The sequence below is a fragment of the Schistocerca nitens genome, chromosome 2, assembly GCF_023898315.1.
Source record: "Schistocerca nitens isolate TAMUIC-IGC-003100 chromosome 2, iqSchNite1.1, whole genome shotgun sequence".
In the NCBI taxonomy this organism is placed as follows: domain Eukaryota; kingdom Metazoa; phylum Arthropoda; class Insecta; order Orthoptera; family Acrididae; genus Schistocerca; species Schistocerca nitens.
In genome coordinates, this window is record NC_064615.1 from 385,991,838 (window position 1) to 386,014,795 (window position 22,958).

General features: G+C 45.9%; 1 protein-coding gene across 1 annotated transcript in view; it reads right to left on the bottom strand.

Annotated features, from left to right (window-relative positions):
- LOC126235041 (bone morphogenetic protein 8B-like) overlaps positions 1-22,958 on the bottom strand; it is a 134,284-nt gene that overhangs the window by 18,604 nt on the left and 92,722 nt on the right. The window contains exon 5 of the mRNA XM_049943777.1: positions 69-294. Within this exon, the coding sequence (XP_049799734.1) occupies positions 69-294 (226 nt within the window). The remainder of the gene's footprint in view (positions 1-68; positions 295-22,958) is intronic.

The window sequence follows — 22,958 nt, forward strand, 5'->3', positions numbered from 1 at the left end:
ATAGCGTTCACTGATGCATTAAAAACTATGGAAGAAACATAGTAAATACTTTTTAATGATTGTCGCACCCTTTGGGGGAGAGAATCCACGAGTTCCAGCCGATGCGCTCGAAGTCTACGTAGAGAGGATGCCTGGCGCACTCTGCAGGCCCGACGGTGGCGTTGGCCGGCCTGGCCGCGGGCAGCGTGCCGTCCTCCACAGAGCGCCGCCGCCGACGCCGCAGCCGCTGCTCCGCCGTGGTCTCCTCTTCTGCCCCACTGACGTCCTCTGTCTCTTCGTAGTCGTACACTCCGACTGAGAACAAGTGTCCACGACGCACATTAACGCTCTTGTTGTCTGGAAAAATCATTCTATGAAAAAGTGCAGTGTATACAAGTAAAAACCCGCTGCTCTATGTGGCAATAGTCACTGTCAAAGTTGCTTTCATGGGGGTTAAGTCGTCCAAACATTTGCAACCTATTGCAAAGAAGGCGTGATGGAGTGATCTCTCGCGTTTGCAATTTAAATGCTGTAATACATCTGTGGACGATACGAATCTTTTTTACACTGCCTGACATGGTCGGATGCCACTGTAATTTCGTACCGTATGCAACATGAGCGGGTATGGAAATGAGCAGAACTGAATTTACCTGTAACAGATAGACCGGCCAAAAGGGTGCATTGATGTTGTTCGTATTTAGCATTCTTACCAGGGCTGCTAAGTTACATAAGGGGTGTGAACAGCGTCAGATGTTGAGTGAATATTGCGAATGTTACAGAGATGCCGCGTACTCGTACGAGGCAGCTTTATCAGCACCTGACATAGTTTGAAAGGGGCCGCATTGCAGGTCTCCATTTGGCCTCCTGGTCGAATCGTCCACTATTTAGATTTGTGGGGCATTTGGAAGTGACAGTGGCCCGATGTTGGGCTGGATGCGAACGTGAGGGTCAGTGTACTCGTCAGCAATGTTCCGGTCGACCACGTGTGCGCACCACAAGAGAGATTCACCATATTGTGCACCAGACACATCGTAACCCCTGTCGTCCGAGAACAGACTGGTTCCCTGCAACATTAGGTGTTATCCCACGCCATTGCTCGGAGACAATCAGCAGACAGACTACGGGATTACAATCCCACGCTTAGGCTGCCGTGAACACCACAAATCACAGCACAAACTCCTGCGCTTTGAGGGATGCCATGCCCGGGAAGCGCTAACTGGCGTCGCATTGTGCTTAGCGACGAATAGCGATTCTGCATTACCCCGGGTGACCATACTCGACGAATGTGAAGGCGAAATGGGAAGAGGTCTCATTCTTCCAGCATTCTGAGGCGCGCAGCGGTGTTAATCGTGACATGATGGTGCGGGGAGCCATCGGGTATGTCTCCAGGTCGCGGTTGGTAGTGACTCGGGAGCGCTGGTAGTGACTCGAGAGCTCTGACGCCAGAGCGGTACGTCACAGACATCCTGCGACCTCGTGTTCCCCCCTGAGGGTTCGGGGGTTAGAATAGGCCCTCGGTATTCCTGCCTGTCGTAAGAGGCGACTAAAAGGAGTCTCAAATGTTTCGGCCTTATGTGATGGTCCCGTCTCGGGTTTGACCTCCATCTTTCTAAATTGGTCCGAAGAGCGAGCCAATTGGGGAAGGGCGCCTGACATGGTGCACTGTATCTGTCGTGCATTGTGACCTTTAGCCGGCTTTCTCGTCGTTGCAATGGTGTCCAGCTCGTTTTCCATCTCTTGGGCGAGGATACGTCCCTGGGTGCGATTACCACGCTGCACTGTGCAGTGTTGCTTTTCGCTGCGACGACGACCTCATACATTTTTGCACCTAAGATCCAGCACGGTAGCCAGTCCGTTGTGGTGGGGCCGCCATGTACCCTGTTGGTTGTAGCCCCCTGACAACACAGGGATCGCTCTACTGATGCCTGCGCCGTTTACTCCCCATGTATGCCAAGGAGTAGATGCCCATCTCCTTGGGGCATCAGGACTCCCGGCAATGGTCATCCTGCCAGGTGGCCCTTGCTGTGGCTGGGTGGCGCCCATGGGGAGGGCCCTTGGTCGGAGTAGGTGGCATCAGGGTGGATGACACGCAATAAAGCGTGGCACATCATCTCTTGCTGGTGGCCAGCTACCAGCAGTCTCTAAGCGTTCGAGGGCTCATTTTAAAGGTAACGTTTATGACCACAAATCGTTCCCATCCCTGGCCACACCATGGGAGGAACGAAAGGCAATGAATGACAGTGACACGTATTCGCCCAGGTATCTCGTCTGTACCAGAGCTGATGGGGAATCCTTTGTATCCGTGAAGCCTCAGTTCTTTGTAGAGCATTTAGAGGACAAGTTTGGGGAGGTGGAGGGCTTGTCCAAAATGCGCTCTGGGTCAGTTTTGATAAAAACGGTATCCTCCGCCCAGTCACGCAGGTTACTTGCTTGTGACAAGTTGGGGGATGTTAACGTTACCATCACACCACATAAGAGTTTAAATATGGTCCGGGGTGTTATTTTCCATAGGGACCTACTTTTGCAGTCTGATGACGAGCTGCGCGCCAACTTAGAGCGTAGAGATGTTCATTTTGTCCGGCGCGTTCATCGGGGTCCGAGGGACAATCAGGTTGCTACCGGTGCCTTCATCTTGGCTTTCGAGGGTGATACATTACCGGAGAAGGTGAAGGTGATGGTCTACCGTTGTGACGTCAAGCCCTATATCCCTACCCCGATGCGGTGCTTTAAGTGCTGGAAGTTCGGCCATATGTCTTCCCGCTGCACTTCCAGCCTCACATGTCGAAATTGCGGACGCCCATCTCATCCCAATACTCCATGTGCTCCGCCTCCCATCTGTGTCAACTGTGGAGAGCCTCATTCACCTTGCTCGCCAGACTGCAGGATCTTACAGAAAGAACGCAGAATCATGGAATATAAGACCCTGGACTGACTGACTTACACTGAGGCTAAGCGGAAATTTGAACGGCTACATCCCGTGCGCATGATGGCATCTTATGCCTCAACTGTCACTCCTGCTCCAGCTCCTTTAGCTGCATCACAAACAGTCAGCTCTCAGAGTCAGAGGATCTCTCCTGCCCCCTTGACGATGGGGGCCCCTTCTCTCGCTGTTGCTCCCACACCATCTACCTCGGGAGCAGCACCCACAAAACCACTGGGTACACCAAATGGTTCAAAATGGTTCAAATGGCTCTGAGCACTATGGGACTCAACTGCTGTGGTCATCAGTCCCCTAGAACTTAGAACTACTTAAACCTAACTAACCTAAGGACGTCACACACATCCATGCCCGAGGCAGGATTCGAACCTGCGACCGCAGCAGTCGCACGGTTCCGGACTGTGCGCCTAGAACCGCGAGACCACAGCGGCCGGCTGGGGACACCAGTCCCCACTTCTAAGCCGGAGAAGCGTAAGTCTTCTTCGGCTTCTCTCGCTCTGAAGGGATCCCTTGGGTCACTCCCTTCCCAGGTTCCTACAAGCGGCACAGCAGACACCAACCAGTGGCTGAAGAAGCCACAGGTCGCTGGTCGTCGAGCTTCGCGATCATCTTCGGTCCCGGAGACTGACTCAAATAAGCCCTCTCAACAACGACAACCAAAGGAACAGCGAGAGAAAACGACATTGAAGACCCGTAAGACCAAGGCACCTTCGGTGGCACCTACTCCACTGCTACCTACAAGCTCTACGTCTGAGGATGAGGTGGAGATTCTTGTGTCCGCTGAGGACCTCGATCTCGCCGGTCCCTCAGACGCAATGGATAGCACTTGCACGAGTAATCCATCGGAGGCAGCAGGTGACTCAGCGGCGTAATCTGCCTTCCCAGTCCCGTCACGCCTTTCTCAGCCATGGACAATACCATCCTCCAGTGGAACTGCAGCGGTTTCTTGCACCATCTAGCTGAGCTCCGACAACTTATCAGCCTTCACCCCTTCTTCTGCATTGCTCTTCAGGAAACTTGGTTTCCAGAAATGCGAACCCCCGCCCTCCGTGGCTATCGGGGTTATTATAACAACCGGGCAGCTTATGAAAGGGTGTCTGGTGGCGTCTGCATATATGTCCTTAACTTTCTTCACAGCGAATCTATCCCTCTACAAACAGCTTTAGAGGCTGTCGCTGTTCGGGTGTGGACGCCACAGGCTGTTAACCGTCTGCAGTCTTTACCTTCCACCGGATGGTGATGTCGCGCAGCATGTCCTGGCTGCACTGATAGCCCAATTGCCGCCACCTTTCTTATTACTGGGCGACTTCAACGCCCATAACCCTCTGTGGGGTGGGTCAGTGGCGACAGGTCGAGGCGCCACCATTGAGCATTTATTGGCACAGCTCGATCTTTCGCTTTTAAATGATGGTTCCTTCACACACTTCAGTGTGGCGCATGGCACGTACTCCGACATTGACCTTTCGATCTGCAGCCCTAGCCTCTTACCATCTGTCCAATGGAGAGTGCATGACGACCTATGTAGTAGTGACCACTTTCCGATCTTTCTGTCACTGCCACAGCGTCAGTCTTCTGGGCGCCCTTGCAGGTGGGTAATGAATAAAGCTGACTGGGACTTGTTTTCCTCCATTACCGCTATTGAGCCTCTCTCTAATGATGGCGTTGATGCGGTGGTTCAATCGGTCACCACGGGCATCGTTACTGCCGCCGAATCTTCCATTCCCCGTTCCTCTGGGTCCCCTCGGCGGCGGACTGTGCCTTGGTGGTCGTCTGAGATCGCTGAAGCGATTAAAGATCGCCGGCGGGCGCTCCAGCGTCACAAGCGACATCCCTGCATTGAACATCTCATTCCCTTCAAACGTCTGCGTGCACGGGCCCGCCGCCTTATCCGCCAAAGCAAGCATGAGTACTGGGAGCGGTATGTGTCCACCATTGGCCTCCATGTCTCTCCATCGCAGGTCTGGGCCAAGATCCGACGCCTCTATGGCTATCGGACCCCTGTCAGTGTCCCTGCGCTCTCACTGAATGGAGCAGTTTGTACAAACTCCGACGAAATTGCCAACCGCTAGGCAGAGCATTTTGCTCTGCGTTCCGCTTCTTCCAATTACCCCCTGGCCTTCCGCTCCATTAAGGAGCGGATGGAACGTCGGAGCCTTTCTTTTCGCACCCACCGCTCTGAATCCTACAATGCTCCATTCAATGAGTGGGAATTTCACAGTGCCCTTGCCGCTTGCCCTGATACCGCTCCTGGGCCAGATCGCATCCATTGTCAGATGCTGAAACACCTTTCAGTGGACTGCAAGCGACGCCTCCTCGCCCTTTACAACCGTCTCTGGGTCGAGGGTGAGTTTCCGTCGCAATGGCGGGAAAGCATTGTCATCCCCGTTTTGAAACCGGGCAAGAGCCTTTTGGAGGTGGACAGCTACCGTCCCATTAGCTTCACCAACGTTCTTTGCAAGCTTCTCGAACGGATGGTGAGCCGGCACTTGAATTGGGTACTGGAGTCTCGGGGCCTTCTGGCTCCGTCTCAGGGTGGGTGCCGTAAAGGCCGCTCCGCCACCGACAATCTGGTGAGTCTGGAGTCGGCCATCCGTACTGCCTTTGCCTGCCGTCAGCACCTGGTCGCTGTCTTTTTCGACATGCGGAAGGCGTACGATACGACATGGCGTCATCACATACTTTCTACACTTCATGGATGGGGTCTTCGGGGCCCTCTGCCGATCTTTATCCGAAATTTTCTGTCGTATCGTACCTTCCGCGTGCAAGTCGCGGCCTCTCATAGTTCCTCCAGAGTCCAGGAGAACGGGGTACCACAGGGATCTGTCCTCAGTGTCTGCCTGTTTTTAATCGCAATAAACGGGCTCGCTGCATCGGTGGGAAATTCTGTCTCCGCTTCCCTGTATGCTGACGACTTCTACCTTTACTACAGTTCTACTGGCATTGCAGCTGTTGAACGTCAGCTACAGGGCGCTATCCGCAAGGCGCAGTCTTGGGCTGTAGCGCATGGTTTTCAGTTTTCGGCTGCCAAGACCCACGTTATGCATTTCTGCCGGCGCCAAACGGTCCATCCTGAGGGGCGGCTTTATCTTGCCGACGAACTCCTTGCTGTGGTGGAGACCCACAGGTTTTTGGGTGTAGTTTTTGATGCCCGGCTGACTTGGCTGCCTCATATTCGGCAGCTTAAACAGGCGTGTTGGCGGCATCTAAATGCTCCGAGATGCTTGAGCCACACCCGCTGGGGCGCCGACCGATCTACCCTGTTACGGTTCTACCAGGCGTTAATCCAGTCCCGTCTGGATTATGGGAGCCTGGCTTATGGCTCAGCATCCCCATCTGCGTTGCGGGTGCTGGACCCAATCCTCCACAGCGGGATACGCCTTGCCACTGGTGCTTTCCGAACCAGCCCTGTGGACAGCGTACTCGTGGAGGCAGGTGTCCCTCCACTGCGGTTACGGCGCCAACGTTTGCTGGCCGCTTATGCTGCCCATGATTTTAGCTTGCCTGGGCATCCAAACTATCGTCTCCTGTTCCCGCAATCGGTCCTCCATCTGCCAGAACGTCGGCCCCGGTCAGGCTGTACGAACGCGGTCTGCGTCAAAGAGCTTCTCTCCGGGCTTAGGGTTTTCACTGTTCCAACTCCCGGGCAATGAATATGTTGACCGCCTGGCGAAAGACGCCATCAGTAAACCACCTCTGGACATTGGCCTCCCAGAGACTGATGTGCGAGCAGTCCTCCGCCGAAAAGTTTTGCGTTTTGGGACGCTGAATGGCGCGATCGGATCACGCCCAATAAACTCCGTGCCATTAAGGAGACGACGACTGTGTGGCGGTCATCCATGTGAGCCAACCGCAGGGACTCAGTCGTCCTTTGTCGGCTCCGCATTCGCCACTCTTGGCTGACACACAGTTACTTACTGCGTCGGGAGGACCCTCCTCTGTGTCGCTGCGGGGCGGCTTTGACAGTGGCCCACATTTTGTTGGCCTGCCCCCTTTTAGCTGTGGTCAGGCAGACATTTGCGCTGCCTGATACGCTCCCTGCCCTTTTAACTGATGACCCTGCTATGGCTGGCCTAGGTTTACGTTTTGTTCGGGCAGGGGTTTTTATCATTTAATATGAGTGTTTATGTTTTATTTTATTGTTTTGTGTTGATTCTGGCCTTTAGCCTACGGTTTTAAACTGAGTTTTTAATGTGTTCTTGGTGGTTGGCTTTTCCTTCTTTTATTCTATGGTCGGCCAACCACCGCCACACTCCGTGTAATTTTAATTTGTTATGTCTGTTCTTTGTCTGAGTTTTTCTTGTCCTGTGTTGTCTGTTGTCTCTATTATCCGTATTTTTACTCTGTGTGGTAGTTTTTAAGTTTTGAAACAAGGGACCGATGACCGTTGCAGTCTGGTCCCTTTAATCCCACAAACCAACCAACCTCATGTGGTACCTCTCATGTGACTGTATCGTGGTGCCATTTTTCGACAGGACAATTCTTGTCCACACATGGCATGTATCTCTATAAACTGTCTGCGTGACGTTGATGTACTCCTGTGGCCAGCAAGATTCCCAGATCTGTTCGCAGTAGAACATGGACGGGACCAACTTGGACGTCAACTCTGTCCCAGGATATCAAGGAATAGACGCAACAGTTGTGGGCCAGCTTTCGTCAGGGAGGTATATAACGGCTTTCTGAGACCCTTCCCAACCGAATCAGTGCATGCATTGTTGACAGAGGGGGTTCAATACAATAGTGATAAGTGCACTCATACCACCAAGTTCTGTGTTAATTTTACTCGATTCTATAATCACCGAAATAACATCATATACGCTGTCATTCCGTGAAGCTGCAATTCGTTTCTTTCTCCCTTTCTGGGTGCTTCAATTTTTCGTCAGGCTGTGCATTACATAAAAATGCCATTTCTCGTTGATCGTATTCTAACTGGGCGTTGTCACTGAAATGTATATCGTTACTCGTCGGTCCTGATCATTTCGCTTGCAATGTGGACGAACCACGAGGCTCTTCAAACTTTTAACATCAAATCGTTATTTCTGTAAATGACGCTCATTAGTCAACGTACTCTTAGATTACATTTCATTAAGAGCCAAAAGTGAAACGATTCCCTGTAGCGGAGCAACGACCGTGTACGACGGGCAGCCTGAATGCGGTTTTTAGGTTATTCTCCACGCTCACTTCGGCAAATGCTCGGCTGGTCCCCAATATTAACCTATGAAAATTCAATACAAGAACATTTATAATGTGATAACACACAGAACAAAATTATATGATTTACAGACACAGGACGCAAACGAATTCCCTCCTTTAGATTACCTGGCATCACAACGTTAAAATAAAAGTAAGATTGACAAATCATGAAAGCAGCGGATCCTGTTCGACAGGATGACCGCTAGGAAAGATAGAGAGAGAGAGGGGGGGGGGCTAGGGAGGGACTACATTTAACCTTATTTGGTAAAAATTTATTCTTGCTTCGATACTTAGAAACAATAGTGTCTTTAGTAAATAGCTTTCCCAATACATTTAATACGAAACGTAAACTATCTTCTCTGTTGCGTCTGCGGAGAAGTCATACATGATGGATAATTATAATTGTTGAAGACTTGACTGTCAAAAAAAAGTTCAAATGTGTGTGAATTTCTAAGGGACCAAACTGCTGAGGTCATGGGTCTCTAGACTTGTACACTACTTAAACTAACTTATGCTACGAACAACACACACACACACACACACACACACACACACACACACACACACACACACACACACACATGCCCGAGAGAGGACTCGAACCTCCGGCGAGAGGGACCACGCAATCCGTGGCATGGCGCCTCTAACCGCACGGCCACTCCGCGCGGCCCTTACTGTCGCTGTATAAATTAATTACCCTACAAAATCAGTAGTCGGAAATTAGAATGATAGTACACTTACCTTCGCTTGCGAGAGTACAGCAGAAGCGAAACTAATGAATTTGCCAACACCATTTCCTTACTCTATCATTTTCGTGTCGTAGTGTGCTACAATCTACAGTGTAACACCGCAAGACGCTTTAGGGTGTGTGGCGGACGGTATATCCTGTGCCGCTATCATTTCTCCTGTTCTATTGTTTAATGATTCGCAGGAAGAAAGACTGTCCGGAAGCATCCCTATGAGCTCGAATTACTCCGATTTTGCCTTTAATCTGAGAGACTACAAATTTTTAAGTTTTAGAAAAGTGATATGTCAGTTGCGATACGAGACTATTTTATTTGTTTTTTTTAACCTGTGGTGTAGTTGTCCGCTGCAGTAGACAACTGTTATTGTCACTTCTTTGGCGTTTTTAATCAACTCTGAGGCTGCAGATGGACGCAGGACACAGCACCTGTACGGAGTATATACTGAAGTGGACTACATGCAATTGCAGCAGCCTCAGGACTGATTAAAAGCGTCAAAGAAGCGACATTAACAGCCGTCCGTGGCAATGGACACCTGCTCCACACGGTTAAGTTAATTGAAGTTAGTGTCATACTTTTAAAATACACTTGTGTGCAAAACGTACGGTCGAAAATAACTCTCGCATGATGTGTCACTGCCAAGTAACACAGCTCGATAAGATTTGCAATATGCAGAGAAAGAACTGCTACGGTATAGCACAAAAGGTAACAAAGAAATACAAGTGGAGACGAACAGAAATGAGACTTTCATTCAAAGACGATAATTACAATGAATCACCGTGATTTAAGATGATCCTCTGGTCCTTACAAAAGATGGGACATGATTCTTAATAGTGTGTGATCACCACGGACGCCAGTGCACGCTCTGCGACGTGCTCCCATGCTGGGCACAAGGTTGGTAAGGAGTTGTTATGGTAGGCCGTTCCATTCCACCACCTGCGCCGTTGACAATAATATTGCAGGATGGTCGTTGGTGCTAATGGATGCAGTGCGTCTCCCCAACGCATTCCATCCATGCTCTATGGATTTTAAGGCGGGGAACGGTTAGACCAGTCCACTCGCCAAATATCCTCTAGTTCTAAGAGCTGCTGTCGCGCATTGTCCTTCATAAAAAGTAAGTCTGGAGCGAATGCGCCCCTGAAAAGACGCGCATGGGGAACGAGTACAATGTTACAATAATGTTGGTCGATGAGTTTACCGTGTACGCCCTTGCAACATTATGCCTCTCCCCACCATAACACCTGGACCGCCCAAACGATCGTGTTCGGCAGCGCTGGACGTACCCTCATATGGCGATAAGTTTGAGCATGAAATGCACCCACAACATCGTCGAGCATAATCGTTTTGGTGGTCTAGGTATTATGGTATGGGGAGACATAATGTTAATGTTGCATCGCCCTACTCACCTGCAAATCTTTGAACACGGTACACTCACCGGTCGATGTTGTTGTGACACTGTACCCCGTCTCCTTGAGCGTATTGAAATGGATGTATTCAGCCGTGACATTACTTTATGGAGGACAATGCGCGACCGCTTCGAACAGCGCAGGTGAATGAGCTGTTAGAACGAGAGAGGGTTCGTCGAACGGACTGGTCTGCCGGTTTCCCCGTCTTAAACCCCTTCGAGCACTTGTGGGATCAGTTGGGGAGAAGTCCTGCAGCACGTCTTCATGCACCAGCGACCACCCAGCAGTTGTCATCGGTGGTGGTGAAGGAATGGAATGCCCTGCCATGTGCTCCTTATGAACCGTGTAGCCAGCAGGAAAGCACATCGTGGAGCATGCATTGCCCTACTCGTTAATCATACACACTATTAAGAACCATGTCCCGCCGTTTGTAATGTCCAGGGGACTACCATGAATCGTGGTGGCTTCAGGGTCAATACTGTCTTTGAATTTCGTCTCATTGCATACTATTTCAATTACTAATGTACTACAATATAGCAGTATGTTAAATGCGGTTGACATGATTTACAGAAATGAGAAAACGTGCATGTAAATGAAGTTTCTAATTATCAAGTAGCAGAAATGTGCTACTTTCTATGATCGTCTATCAGATACCCTATTATAATGTTAGATATATCTTAATCTATAAACAGAAGCTGGTTTTCTTATTATAACCGTTGTTGTTCGAAGGTAATGTGGACAGGCTATCGAAAATATCTTACGGTTCCACGCTACAGTTAATTTTAGAAACAAAGACAAGTATATTGGTTCGAATGAAATATGAGGTCTGTTTCACGTTAAGGTTATTAAACTGGCTAATCGGTTACCCGAACAGTACAATTTGCTTCGGTAATTCACGGTGAAAACTCTTGTTGCGGCGCGCCATCAATGGCAACGGTTAAAAGTAACTTCGAGACGGTCATGAAAACAGTTTCGTATAATCGCATATATTCATCTACAAAAAAAGGGCACTACATTTTTGGTCCCTGTACTGTGTGGCGTCTGTGGGCTATTTTTGCACGCTGCCGGAAGGGAACGCTCATTTGATATGCGAGGTGGCCACTTAGAAAGGACGGCTTGCAACCTGACTAGGCTTGTTGTATCTGGGCCGTCCATCGCGAACAGTAGCCACCACCGGAAGATGGCCGATACAAGCAAGTCATGCTCCAGCGCGTTAACGGCGCGACTACTGAAAACGCGCCAAACTGTTACGACCACACTTTATGAGGCGGTTTTCTGGCCTATCTCACCGTGTCCGCGGGCAGCGACGCTTGCACGAAATATCTCCCGAATTCGTCTTAGGAAGAGCACCACATAGCTAATCAGCTACAATGCTCTTTAATCACATTTCGTGTATCCATTAAGAATTCTGAAGTATAATGACATTTATCTCCATGATTCTGCATTCAAAAATTAGATAACTGTGAGGTAGCTTAAAAGAGACGTGTGAACTAGCTTTGGGACACTTACATATTAGAAAAGAGGTAAGGGGAGAGTGAAGACATGACGGCGTTTCCGCAGGGAGGGAAATAACAGAAGGTGTCACCCAGTAAAATTACATTCTGGAAAGATGTTTGAAGTAAACGCACTATTTGAAATCTTTGCTGACGGGAGAGTCCCCTAACAGAACGCACAGAAAAGAGTCGCAGTCTTCATAGTTTGTAAATAGATGTATTATTTTATTATAAGACTATTTGCTCAAACTATAACGGTTATCGTGAATATCCAGAGTCATTACTATCTATACAGAAATTGTAGCATCTATGCAGTATTCCGTATGATCCAAATGGTGCTGAAGAGGTGGAAGGCCCCAAAATATGTGACGTAGAACAAGAATTTTCCTATATACCGCGTGTAATATTACAACAAAATCAGCAAGAAACCAAGAAACTAGCACTAACAATTTTTTTGATCAAAAATCACCATTTGCTTTGCGTTTCGACTTAGCTTCAGAGCCCGTTCGTTCAATGGTGAATTTTATATACCTCGTCTTCAAGTGGTCAATATTACACTAGCATTCAGGTGCGAAAGGTAACGTCAGTACTTATCATCTTTTAGAAATGCCTTCCAAAATGAATATCGCAATCCTGAGGCTGTCTTTATTTTTTCAGAGATACGTTTGAGTAAAGATAAGAACTCTTGCGTATTTAAGTGTTATAAATATCTTGAATAGATCAGAGGGAGTTAAATGACAATATAAAATCATTAGTGAGACGTTAACAGAGCAAATTATGGTTCATTGAGAAGAAATGTTTAGTTTCGTTCTTGGCAAAACAGAAGATTCATACAATAGCTCTCTTCGAAGATTGCTTCGAAGATTGACTCTTAAGTCCCCGACATTGCTCAGGTAAGGACCATTTTCAGGACATGTGAACAGATCTTTAGTAATAATTTTGTTGTTTAGGAATAATTTTGTTGTTATGTCTGCGGCAACGGAAACAAGTCTTTCTCTTAACAAAATGCGTTTCGATTTATTTCAATGCGTATCACTGTAAGTGGTGGCTGTAACAACTGTGACATTCATTGCATTTTGATAAAAGGAAAACAATAACAGTTCGTATGTTTAATGTGTGGCTTCGTAGTACTCGTGTTGGTCGTCTCTGTAAATCTCTGATGTGTTCTCCCAGATAATATCGAAAATTTTCACCACGCAGAGCACTGCGCTACCCAACCGTAAGTACGCGGTATAGTTATTTGTTGGAAATAGTTCCTAATTAATCATAAGTATTCTAATTTATGCTTGCGAGTGCTTTATAGACTCATTTTGGAGGGTAGAAATCGATGGACGGGGATTGCGGGAGAAAGAAGCGAAGAGGCTGCCAACTGTAGGTTGTTCACTAGGGTAGTTAAGCGAATTTAAAGGTGAGAATGAGTAAATGATTCAGAAGATTATGAAAGGCTAAGAAATTAGCGATATCAGTTAATATCTGAAACAAATTGTGCCAATGTTTTTGGGATTCACGAATTAGCCTTTCGTTTTCTTGCTCTATTGCTTTCCGATGCTTTATTCCTTTCCCTAATGGCATCTATTGGAACATAAATGCCATATGTTCTTTGGTATTCTCATGTCTTTGTAAAATACTACTTGAGTATTTCCAGTCACAGCACCCTCCTTGTACTATCTGAGTTTGGGAATTGCCAAATAGTCTGCATGGCAAACAGAAAACCTTATTTTGAGAAATTTGAATAAACGAACCAGCGACGATGTTGAGTTTCATCATCATTATTTAATTTTCTTGAGAAATGAAAATTAGGAAAGTGTCTAGGGTCATCGTCTTTGGGATAATTCTCATCACTGTTATTTAACTGTTGTATAGGGCCGCTTTGAACAGTATCATTACACTGAGAATCCATTACGGAAAACGTCCACATTCTCGAAACCGAACTAGCAAATGCTTCTTTAACTTCATCACTGACATCTCTGCTAACTGGCAGAGAACTCAGCTGTTCTTCATGAGTTCCACTGTTCAACAGAGTGTTTCAGATGCTGATCAGCTAGAGTCTGACTCAACATCTATTTCCGACATTGTGGTTCGTTACGCTGTGCGTCTGGGATATATGCCCAATTCAACGGACCATCGAAGTTGACTATTTCTTTTTTGGAAGTCGAAGCAATCGATTCAGGTGATTCCGTACTATATAATTCAGTTTTATGAGAAAATTCATCATACCTGGTTCGATACAGCTCTTCCAGCTTTTCATTTTCTTTTTGCAGTACCAGAGTTCCATTTTCTCCCGATAACTAAATATTTCTTGAAGCCTGGGCCTGACAAGTCAAAGATACGAAAGTCCGTTATTGTATCTGTAACTTGTAAATACACTCCTGGAAATTGAAATAAGAACACCGTGAATTCATTGTCCCAGGAAGGGGAAACTTTATTGACACATTCCTGGGGTCAGATACATCACATGATCACACTGACAGAACCACAGGCACATAGACACAGGCAACAGAGCATGCACAATGTCGGCACTAGTACAGTGTATATCCACCTTTCGCAGCAATGCAGGCTGCTATTCTCCCATGGAGACGATCGTAGAGATGCTGGATGTAGTCCTGTGGAACGGCTTGCCATGCCATTTCCACCTGGCGCCTCAGTTGGCCCTGCGTTCGTGCTGGACGTGACTACCGCGTGAGACGACGCTTCATCCAGTCCCAAACATGCTCAATGGGGGACAGATTCGGAGATCTTGCTGGCCAGGGTAGGTGACTTACACCTTCTAGAGCACGTTGGGTGGCACGGGATACATGCGGACGTGCATTGTCCTGTTGGAACAGCAAGTTCCCTTGCCGGTCTAGGAATGGTAGAACGATGGGTTCGATGACGGTTTGGATGTACCGTGCACTATTCAGTGTCCCCTCGACGATCACCAGTGGTGTACGGCCAGTGTAGGAGATCGCTCCCCACACCATGATGCCGGGTGTTGGCCCTGTGTGCCTCGGTCGTATGCAGTCCTGATTGTGGCGCTCACCTGCACGGCGCCAAACACGCATACGACCATCATTGGCACCAAGGCAGAAGCGACTCTCATCGCTGAAGACGACACGTCTCCATTCGTCCCTCCATTCACGCCTGTCGCGACACCACTGGAGGCGGGCTGCACGATGTTGGGGCGTGAGCGGAAGACGGCCTAACGGTGTGCGGGACCGTAGCCCAGCTTCATGGAGACGGTTGCGAATGGTCCTCGCCGATACCCCAGGAGCAACAGTGTCCCTAATTTGCTGGGAAGTGGCGGTGCGGTCCCCTACGGCACTGCGTAGGATCCTACGGTCTTGGCGTGCATCCGTGCGTCGCTGCGGTCCGGTCCCAGGTCGACGGGCACGTGCACCTTCCGCCGACCACTGGCGACAACATCGATGTACTGTGGAGACCTCACGCCCCACGTGTTGAGCAATTCGGCGGTACGTCCACCCGGCCTCCCGCATGCCCACTATACGCCCTCGCTCAAAGTCCGTCAACTGCACATACGGTTCACGTCCACGCTGTCGCGGCATGCTACCAGTGTTAAAGACTGCGATGGAGCTCCGTATGCCACGGCAAACTGGCTGACACTGACGGCGGCGGTGCACAAATGCTGCGCAGCTAGCGCCATTCGACGGCCAACACCGCGGTTCCTGGTGTGTCCGCTGTGCCGTGCGTGTGATCATTGCTTGTACAGCCCTCTCGCAGTCTCCGGAGCAAGTATGGTGGGTCTGACACACCGGTGTCAATGTGTTCTTTTTTCCATTTCCAGGAGTGTAATAATAACATATTTACTTCTTTTCGCAAGTACCAGTAGTCCCACGACGCAATTTTGACGCATGAGGGTGGGGTGAAGAGGAAGTAGACAATGATTGCTGCATTTTGATGGAAACTGTAGGGAAGTTGGGATATATTTCTCGTAATCCTCATTTCTACCAACTCGTGCGTCGCCCACCTATCAGCAGCTGTGGTAGAAATGACACACGGAGGTAACTACGTTCCGTAAAACTGTGTTAAAGGGAGGTTCATATTCAAATGTGATAGTAATTTGTAGTAATGACTAATGACTTCTACTCCAATGACCCACGTATAGGTTCAACGCTGATTGCTTTATTTTCTGGGCACGCATTTATCGAGAAGCTACGTACAAACTACAACTGTTTTTGTGCAGCTTCTGGCAGCAGTGGAAAACATGACGTCAAAGTCACGAAGACTACCGACTTTTTACATCGACTGACTGCACACATTATAAAACCTACTACACATTACAAATGTCCACATTGAATTAATAAGATAAGAAATGGTCTCAGTAATGAAATCGGATTAAAATTACGATAAAGATATAAGTTCTGGGCGCCACTCTTAATAGCGCCCTACGCTCACAATTTATGGCTCAAAACACGAAATTCCGTGAGTTCTTTCATTTTACTTGTAGCATAGCGACAGCAAAATCTCATACGATAATGTTTTCGACAGGGGCGCCCGCTGGGGAGGGGGATTGGGGGGCAGTTGAGCTTAATAACAATTCCTTTAGTTTACGAATATGAAAAATAATCTGTAACCGCAGGGTACGGATTTTTATGACCTAAAACACCAGGAAAATAATACTAAAATGGCCCGAGTATATCGATAAATGGCGTTAAAACGATACGAAACATAAGTGCGGTATAAAATTAACTAGAGTAACTGAAAATGTAATAGGATGATGGAACTGAAATTACAGAAAGGATAATTGAAAAGCGCTTTGCTTTTCTGTAAGAAAACTCATTCTTCGAAGATGTACGAAAATTGTTGGATAACCATCTTAGAGTTGTTACAGTGCACGATAGGATTAAGAGATTCTCGATAGTGAAGGAACACCTTTTGTTGGCCATATGCTGTAGTTAGAATATCTTTCGACACTTGTTGAAACGACTTGAGCGTGCACTTCAATAGTTTTCTTGAGTTTCAAAAATGAATCCAGAGGACTGATGTACGAGTTTTCGCAAATGGACATTACATTCGGTACAATATTGATACAAAAATCTATAAATTTATTTCACTACCCATATCATCCCATGCTTGGTACAAATTGAGACGTCAATGAGAATAAGCAGATGAACCATTAATTTATTTACAACATTTAATAACAAATTCTTGCGTTTTTCCTAGAGGCATATGCAGTGTTCGTTCTTGCAAACATTAACGGACGTTAATCACAATCATGTAAAAAATGAAGTAAAATCTTTGAGAAACTACATAAGGTACGATACCTATACGACAAAAAATGCAAGATTAAATTAACATTTCTTCAAGCAGATTATTCGGGATTTTAGTGTTTGTGAAGAATGCACAGCTCACAAGGAAAGAAAGTTTACGTGTCAACAAACTCTGATTAATAATAATAAGCTGTAATAAAATTAAATGAAGCAGCTGATCGATTGAATGACGAAACTACTATGTGTGTACGTGGTCCCATTAGGAAAGATATCCATGATGAAAGTTCCGTCTCGGAAATATTGCATTTGTAGGGAACGTAAAAGTCAGTATAACAAAAACAGTTGCACGACAAAACACACTTGACTAAAGCTTATATGTTCAAAATTCAAATAATGGTCGACAACTGTCAGGCGCTAATTTAAAGTAGCATGGTTTGTTATATTTCTTTTCATTTGCTGGAGAGCTGTTTATCCAATAAACTTGAAAACAGCTTTCGCGTATTTCAATACCGACATGTGCACTATCATTGTCGGCACAGAATATAGTGTTAAAGCCCAACCCTCCAAAAAGTAAGTGGTCCTTATTGGTCATCCTACGCTCGTTAGCCCGAAATATAGGGAATCAATACCATCTTTAATTCTGAATAAGGCAAATTTCAACTTCCCGCCCAAGGCAAAGAGTCTAGGAGTAATAATAGATGAAAATATTAGCATATAGCTACAGTGGGCAAGAGGGTATGAGCATCTCTCCGTGCCCTACAAAAACGTAAGGAGACCTCCATTTTTGACCCGAAAAAGAAACTTGTGTAAAATATTATGCTTCCAACTGATTACAGGATTATTGTCCTGGAAGGTCTTTCTCAGAAAAGCCACGGCGCCCAACCTACCAATTCGCATCAAAACCTGGACAAAACAGAAAAATGATATAAAATCCTACAAAATTGTGTTCTTCTATATTCTTTGGGTCGGTGATTAGGAATCCAATGTCGGAATTACGAAATTCAAAATGGCGGATCCTATTTTAGGTTCAGAAATGAGAAAATTAATCGGATTCGAGTAAAACTTCGGGTATCAAGTACGGTTAGGTCGCTGATAACGAATTAGAAATAGAAATTGCCGTATTTAAATGTTTTATTCGAAAGTTTACATTTTCCAGTCTAAATCATAGTCATATTCGTCGCTTGTGTCATTATTGCTCTCAGAAGGGTCGCTGTGTTCAGTGGGAGATGGTTCGAAAAGCAGATCTTTTACCCCAGGTGGCATCTGTTTATCGTCTTCAGTAGTCATTTTCTGGTCTTTCGAGATGGGTGGATCCGAAGATGCCAGAAGCAGAAGGAAAGCGACATGCATCGTTATCTCACGGGAAAATTTGCACATAAAATCTTCTCAGTAACGCCGCGTATCCTTATTCTGAGCTTCCTGCGCATCTTCAAACAGCCGATCAATCGCCAACGGAGCAGCTTCGATAATGGCATTTCCGTACATGAAAACGATGTGGACCGATGGCATTGGGCATTATTGCAGAATATTGTGAGGTCGGTGAAGTTGGCACCCGAATTTCGAGAAATGTACAATTTTTCAGAGTTATTGATAGATATGTTTTAGTTCTAGAGTGCTCTGTACAAAATTTGAAGAGTTCCCCAGCCTTTCGCGAAAAAAGCAACGATATTACTCAGTGAAATTTTAATCTTGGAAAAAAATAATTAGTCAGTTTGTGGAAAAAATTATGATCACAATTCCGTATATCACCCCAAGAATTCTACAGAAAACCCCAATGATTTTTTTGTATGCAGTTAATAGTTTTGAGATAACTGCATTAATGAGGGACACACTGTTACCCTGCCACCCAGTAGAAAAATGGTCGTCCACTAAAAACGTGCAAATATTTGCACACAAATACTTTTGAACTCTGTAACTTTGCTATTACTGTCGTAACAGAACCATTTAGAAAAGTGGAGCCAACGATTTCAGATAATATCGGAAATAATTTCGTTTTAAGTCGATACATGTCGTTACACAGGTTAAAAATGTTATAAACAAACCTTCTGGAGTGCTACCCACCGTATTTTATCCGGAAAACTAGGCAGGATCGCTGTCGTACATTAAACAGGCCACACGAACAATATCTGAAAAGTGTGTCGTCGTCCGATTTACTGTTTACCGCCAACCGTCACGGAACGTTTCATATCGACTTGAGACTGGAATGACACCACAGCATTGGGCAAGTATGCGCCAGTGCAAACTACATAAGACTCCGCGTGACATAACATAAGTCGGAATATGCACTTTTTTTCTATTCTGTTCTGAAGCGGCCTTGTTCGTTATATCTATGACGTTCGACTGTATGATGATATTTGACCGTAACATGCACAAATATCCAGACTGCGTGCAGACAAGCACAGACATACTCTACTGTCGTTTCAACGTACACTGTTCCTCGTAATTCTCCTCGCTCTTGTCTGAACAATATGCGGCAACACTTGTACTCACAGAGCGAAATCATTTCTGTCCCCATTCATCACTCACCAACTTCCTCTAAGTCCTTTTCAGTGGCAGGAACACGACTCTGAATAACCTCCCTCATAACATTAGAGAACTGAATACCCGGCCGGATAGCAGTGCGTGTTCAAGGGGACGGAGACGTGGCCAGCCCGGGTGTGGTTTTTACGCAGTGTTCGACATCCCGCTATGTAACACTGGGTTGTTATCCAAATTCCACTTTAGTTACACGATCTGAAAACATTTAGGAAACTTTAGCTCACTTTTACACGACTAACGCTGCGCGTAGACCGTAGGAGTACACATATTCCGTTGGGGGGAGCTAACGCGTGGTGTCAACAGGAAGAGGGCATCCGGCCAGCCCTGGGATCCGTTAATAACCATGCCGACACTGCGCCGATGCGGGACAAAGAAGAAAAACAAGTAGTTTTCATTCGAGAACTGAATAACATCTCCAATTTCAACAGACAGTTAACGACATATCTACTGAAGCAACAGTAATGTCTACCTCTGTCACTGTACACACTCGTTACCCCATTAGTCTCCTTACTAATCAAATGTTCCATACTTCCCAGTGCTCTTAACTAATGCAGTCTACTAACATTTCTCTCCCTCACTCTATATATCATAAAACATTACTGTTGTACAACTATAATTAATATTTTTCTGTTTCTACCAGTATTATTATTATTATCATTATCATTAGTGACAGCAGCAGCAGCAGGAATAGTAATAGTAGTAGTGGTAATGCCAGTATTAAGTTTACTAGCTCTTAGTCAGTACCATTTACTCCCATTACTTCTACATACATTCAGTTCATTTTTAATTCTATTAGGTCTATTTTATTACTATTCGCATATAAAAATTATTGTTATTTCTTAAGTAACTACGATATAAAATTTAAAAAAATGCTGTATGTGTGGAACCCTCGCCTGATCTAGGAGAGTGCCCGAAGGCCCCTAATTTGATCAGGTTAAGTAAATACAAAAATAAAATAAAAATGAATAAAGTGTAAGATTCTGCCGAGCCCATAAAAACCCGACAAGAATTATTATTTCAGAAATGACGTACACAGTATAAAGAGAACATTTCTAATAGACTGACTGTCATTATATACATGCTTAGTTTAATCTAAATCAGTTACATGTGTGGTTTGCAGTTTTTGTGTGTTTTCCCGGCCATGCATAACGCATGGCAGTCATCATAGCGCATTCAAGAAACTTCTACGTCGGACCAGGATTTCACACATCGCTTATTATTTATTTTTCATCATAGTTACCAAAGAAATAACAATTTTGCTATGACGAATACCAATAAAGTAGCATTCACAAATTTCCAAAGGTTTCCCTATTCTATAAAAATACAAATTGATTCCAAATGGCATAAATGTGCAGTTGGAAAGTCAAGTAGTTTTTTTGTAATATTATGAGAAACCAAACTATGGATGTAAAAGAACACGTCACTAAGAGTCTTGCAAAATTAGTATAAACTAATCGTACTAAATTGAAAGCAATTGATTCTTGCTTATTGTTTGGTGCGTTACATGACTTGACTTTAAGAGGAAAAATAAATTCATGTCCAGTTTTTATGATTCATTGCCGTAGGGAGAAGAGTCGGTGACGAAACAATGCGGAAACATTTTGAAAGTACCCCTAAAAATGCCATCCATATTTCTCATAGAAACCAAAATGATTTACATTCTGAAACAAAATGTACGGTTCTATATAATGCATTATCCTACATGTTGTATATGAACGTGAACACGATGTAGTTTCCACATAAATCGATTGAAAATCGTTTGAAGCTTGTAGTAGTGGCTAAAAAGGGCAAAATGTGGGAAATGTTGTTCATACGAAATTTGTAATGTATGAAAACAATTAATAGAGGGAGTAGGGCTCACGACGGGAGCAATGGAAAACAACGTAAATGGCACGAAAGTGTAAAATCTGGAATGTAAAATAAATTTTACTATAATATTATACTGTTAGGTTGTTTATTTTTATGACATTGATATTTTTATAATATTTATAACAAAACAAGAGAAAATGATGGGCAGATAACAAGTTTCCAAAGCTTTCAAGTCACATGTATGGCGAAAATGTTTTGTCCCTACTAACAAAAAAAAAACCGTACAGAGCAATCTAACTGTCTTGGTGTATGAGTAAAATTTTTCTGTCCCACAATGACATCGTGCTGCACATTGAAAGTGTGGCAGTGGGTTTTGAAGTCCCGTACCATCCTTCGATGGTGTGAGTTCAAGGTCACAAGTAAGAAGAGACACAACTGCATAGGTAGTATTAGTGGTGGTCGTACCAAGGATTTACACAACGAGTGGCCGTATCAAAACCGATACATTAATAGAGCCTGTACCAGTGCTGTCGTTAGCCATTGATCGTGTCGGTGCAGGGCGTCCACTTTGACGTAGAGTTGCTTTGCCTTCTCTCGAATGGACGCCTTTAGAGGGACTATGTTTGTATCCTCGTGCAGGGTAACAACCCTCGTGAGTAAAGGGGCGTGCAGGCTCCACCGAAGCGCCTTATTCTGCAAGCGCTGGGGGTTTGCATGCGGTAGGAACTAGTCGTGACCCACGCAATGGAACTGTGGGTGAGGCATGGGTGGCAAACTGTGCAGTACAGTCGGACCTTGGTATCTAAGTTCAGTTCCCTGTTGTTGAAGGGCGGGTACAATGCTTTTGTCAGCTTCTGCTCCTTTTGGGTGACGTATTTCGCATGTCGGAGGAAGAGCAGTTTTTTATCCATCCAGACTGGGGACCCAGCCGCCTGCTATGTTGATGTTGTGGCGGAAGGTAGGCGCCTTTTGGCGAGGCAGACCGCCGTAATTTTGCGGCATTGAGGGCAATCTTGTTTGAAAGACACCAGGTGAATGTTGCGTCCACCTGCCCCTGGAGACGAGCAATGAGCTGATCGGTTTTGCGGCCGGTCGTATAGAGCACCATATCGTCGGCATTCCAGGTATCAGTGTGGGATGAACGGCATATCATTAACATAAATGTTAAAGGGGATGAGAGATAACACAGAGCCTTAAGGGGTACCCATCGACATGTGATGTACGCGCTTTCCTTGCTTAGTAACCAAGAAGGTTCTATCGGGGAGGAAATTATCCACGATCTTGATATAGTTGTCTGGGATGGTAGTCTGCTTCAGCATTTTGTACACAAGATCGTCCTGCCAAATCCTGTCGTAAGCATTTTGCAGGTCAAGGAAAACCGCTGGCGTTGACATGTTGGAGTTAAAAAGCTGTTGCTGACGTGTTCTGTGATCCTAAGAACTTTTAGTACGGCAAACAGGTGGGAAGTGAAACCGAACTGTTCTGAGCGGATTGTCCCAGCCACCGCCAGTGTGGGAAATGCGGTGGAGAATCAAAGATTCCAGAACCTTCGCCATGGTATTCAGAAGGCTAATGGTCCTACTGTTAATAGGAAACGTAGGATCCTTCAAGGGTTTGGGGATTGCACTCAGTTTGGCTTGTTTCCACTGTGGGGG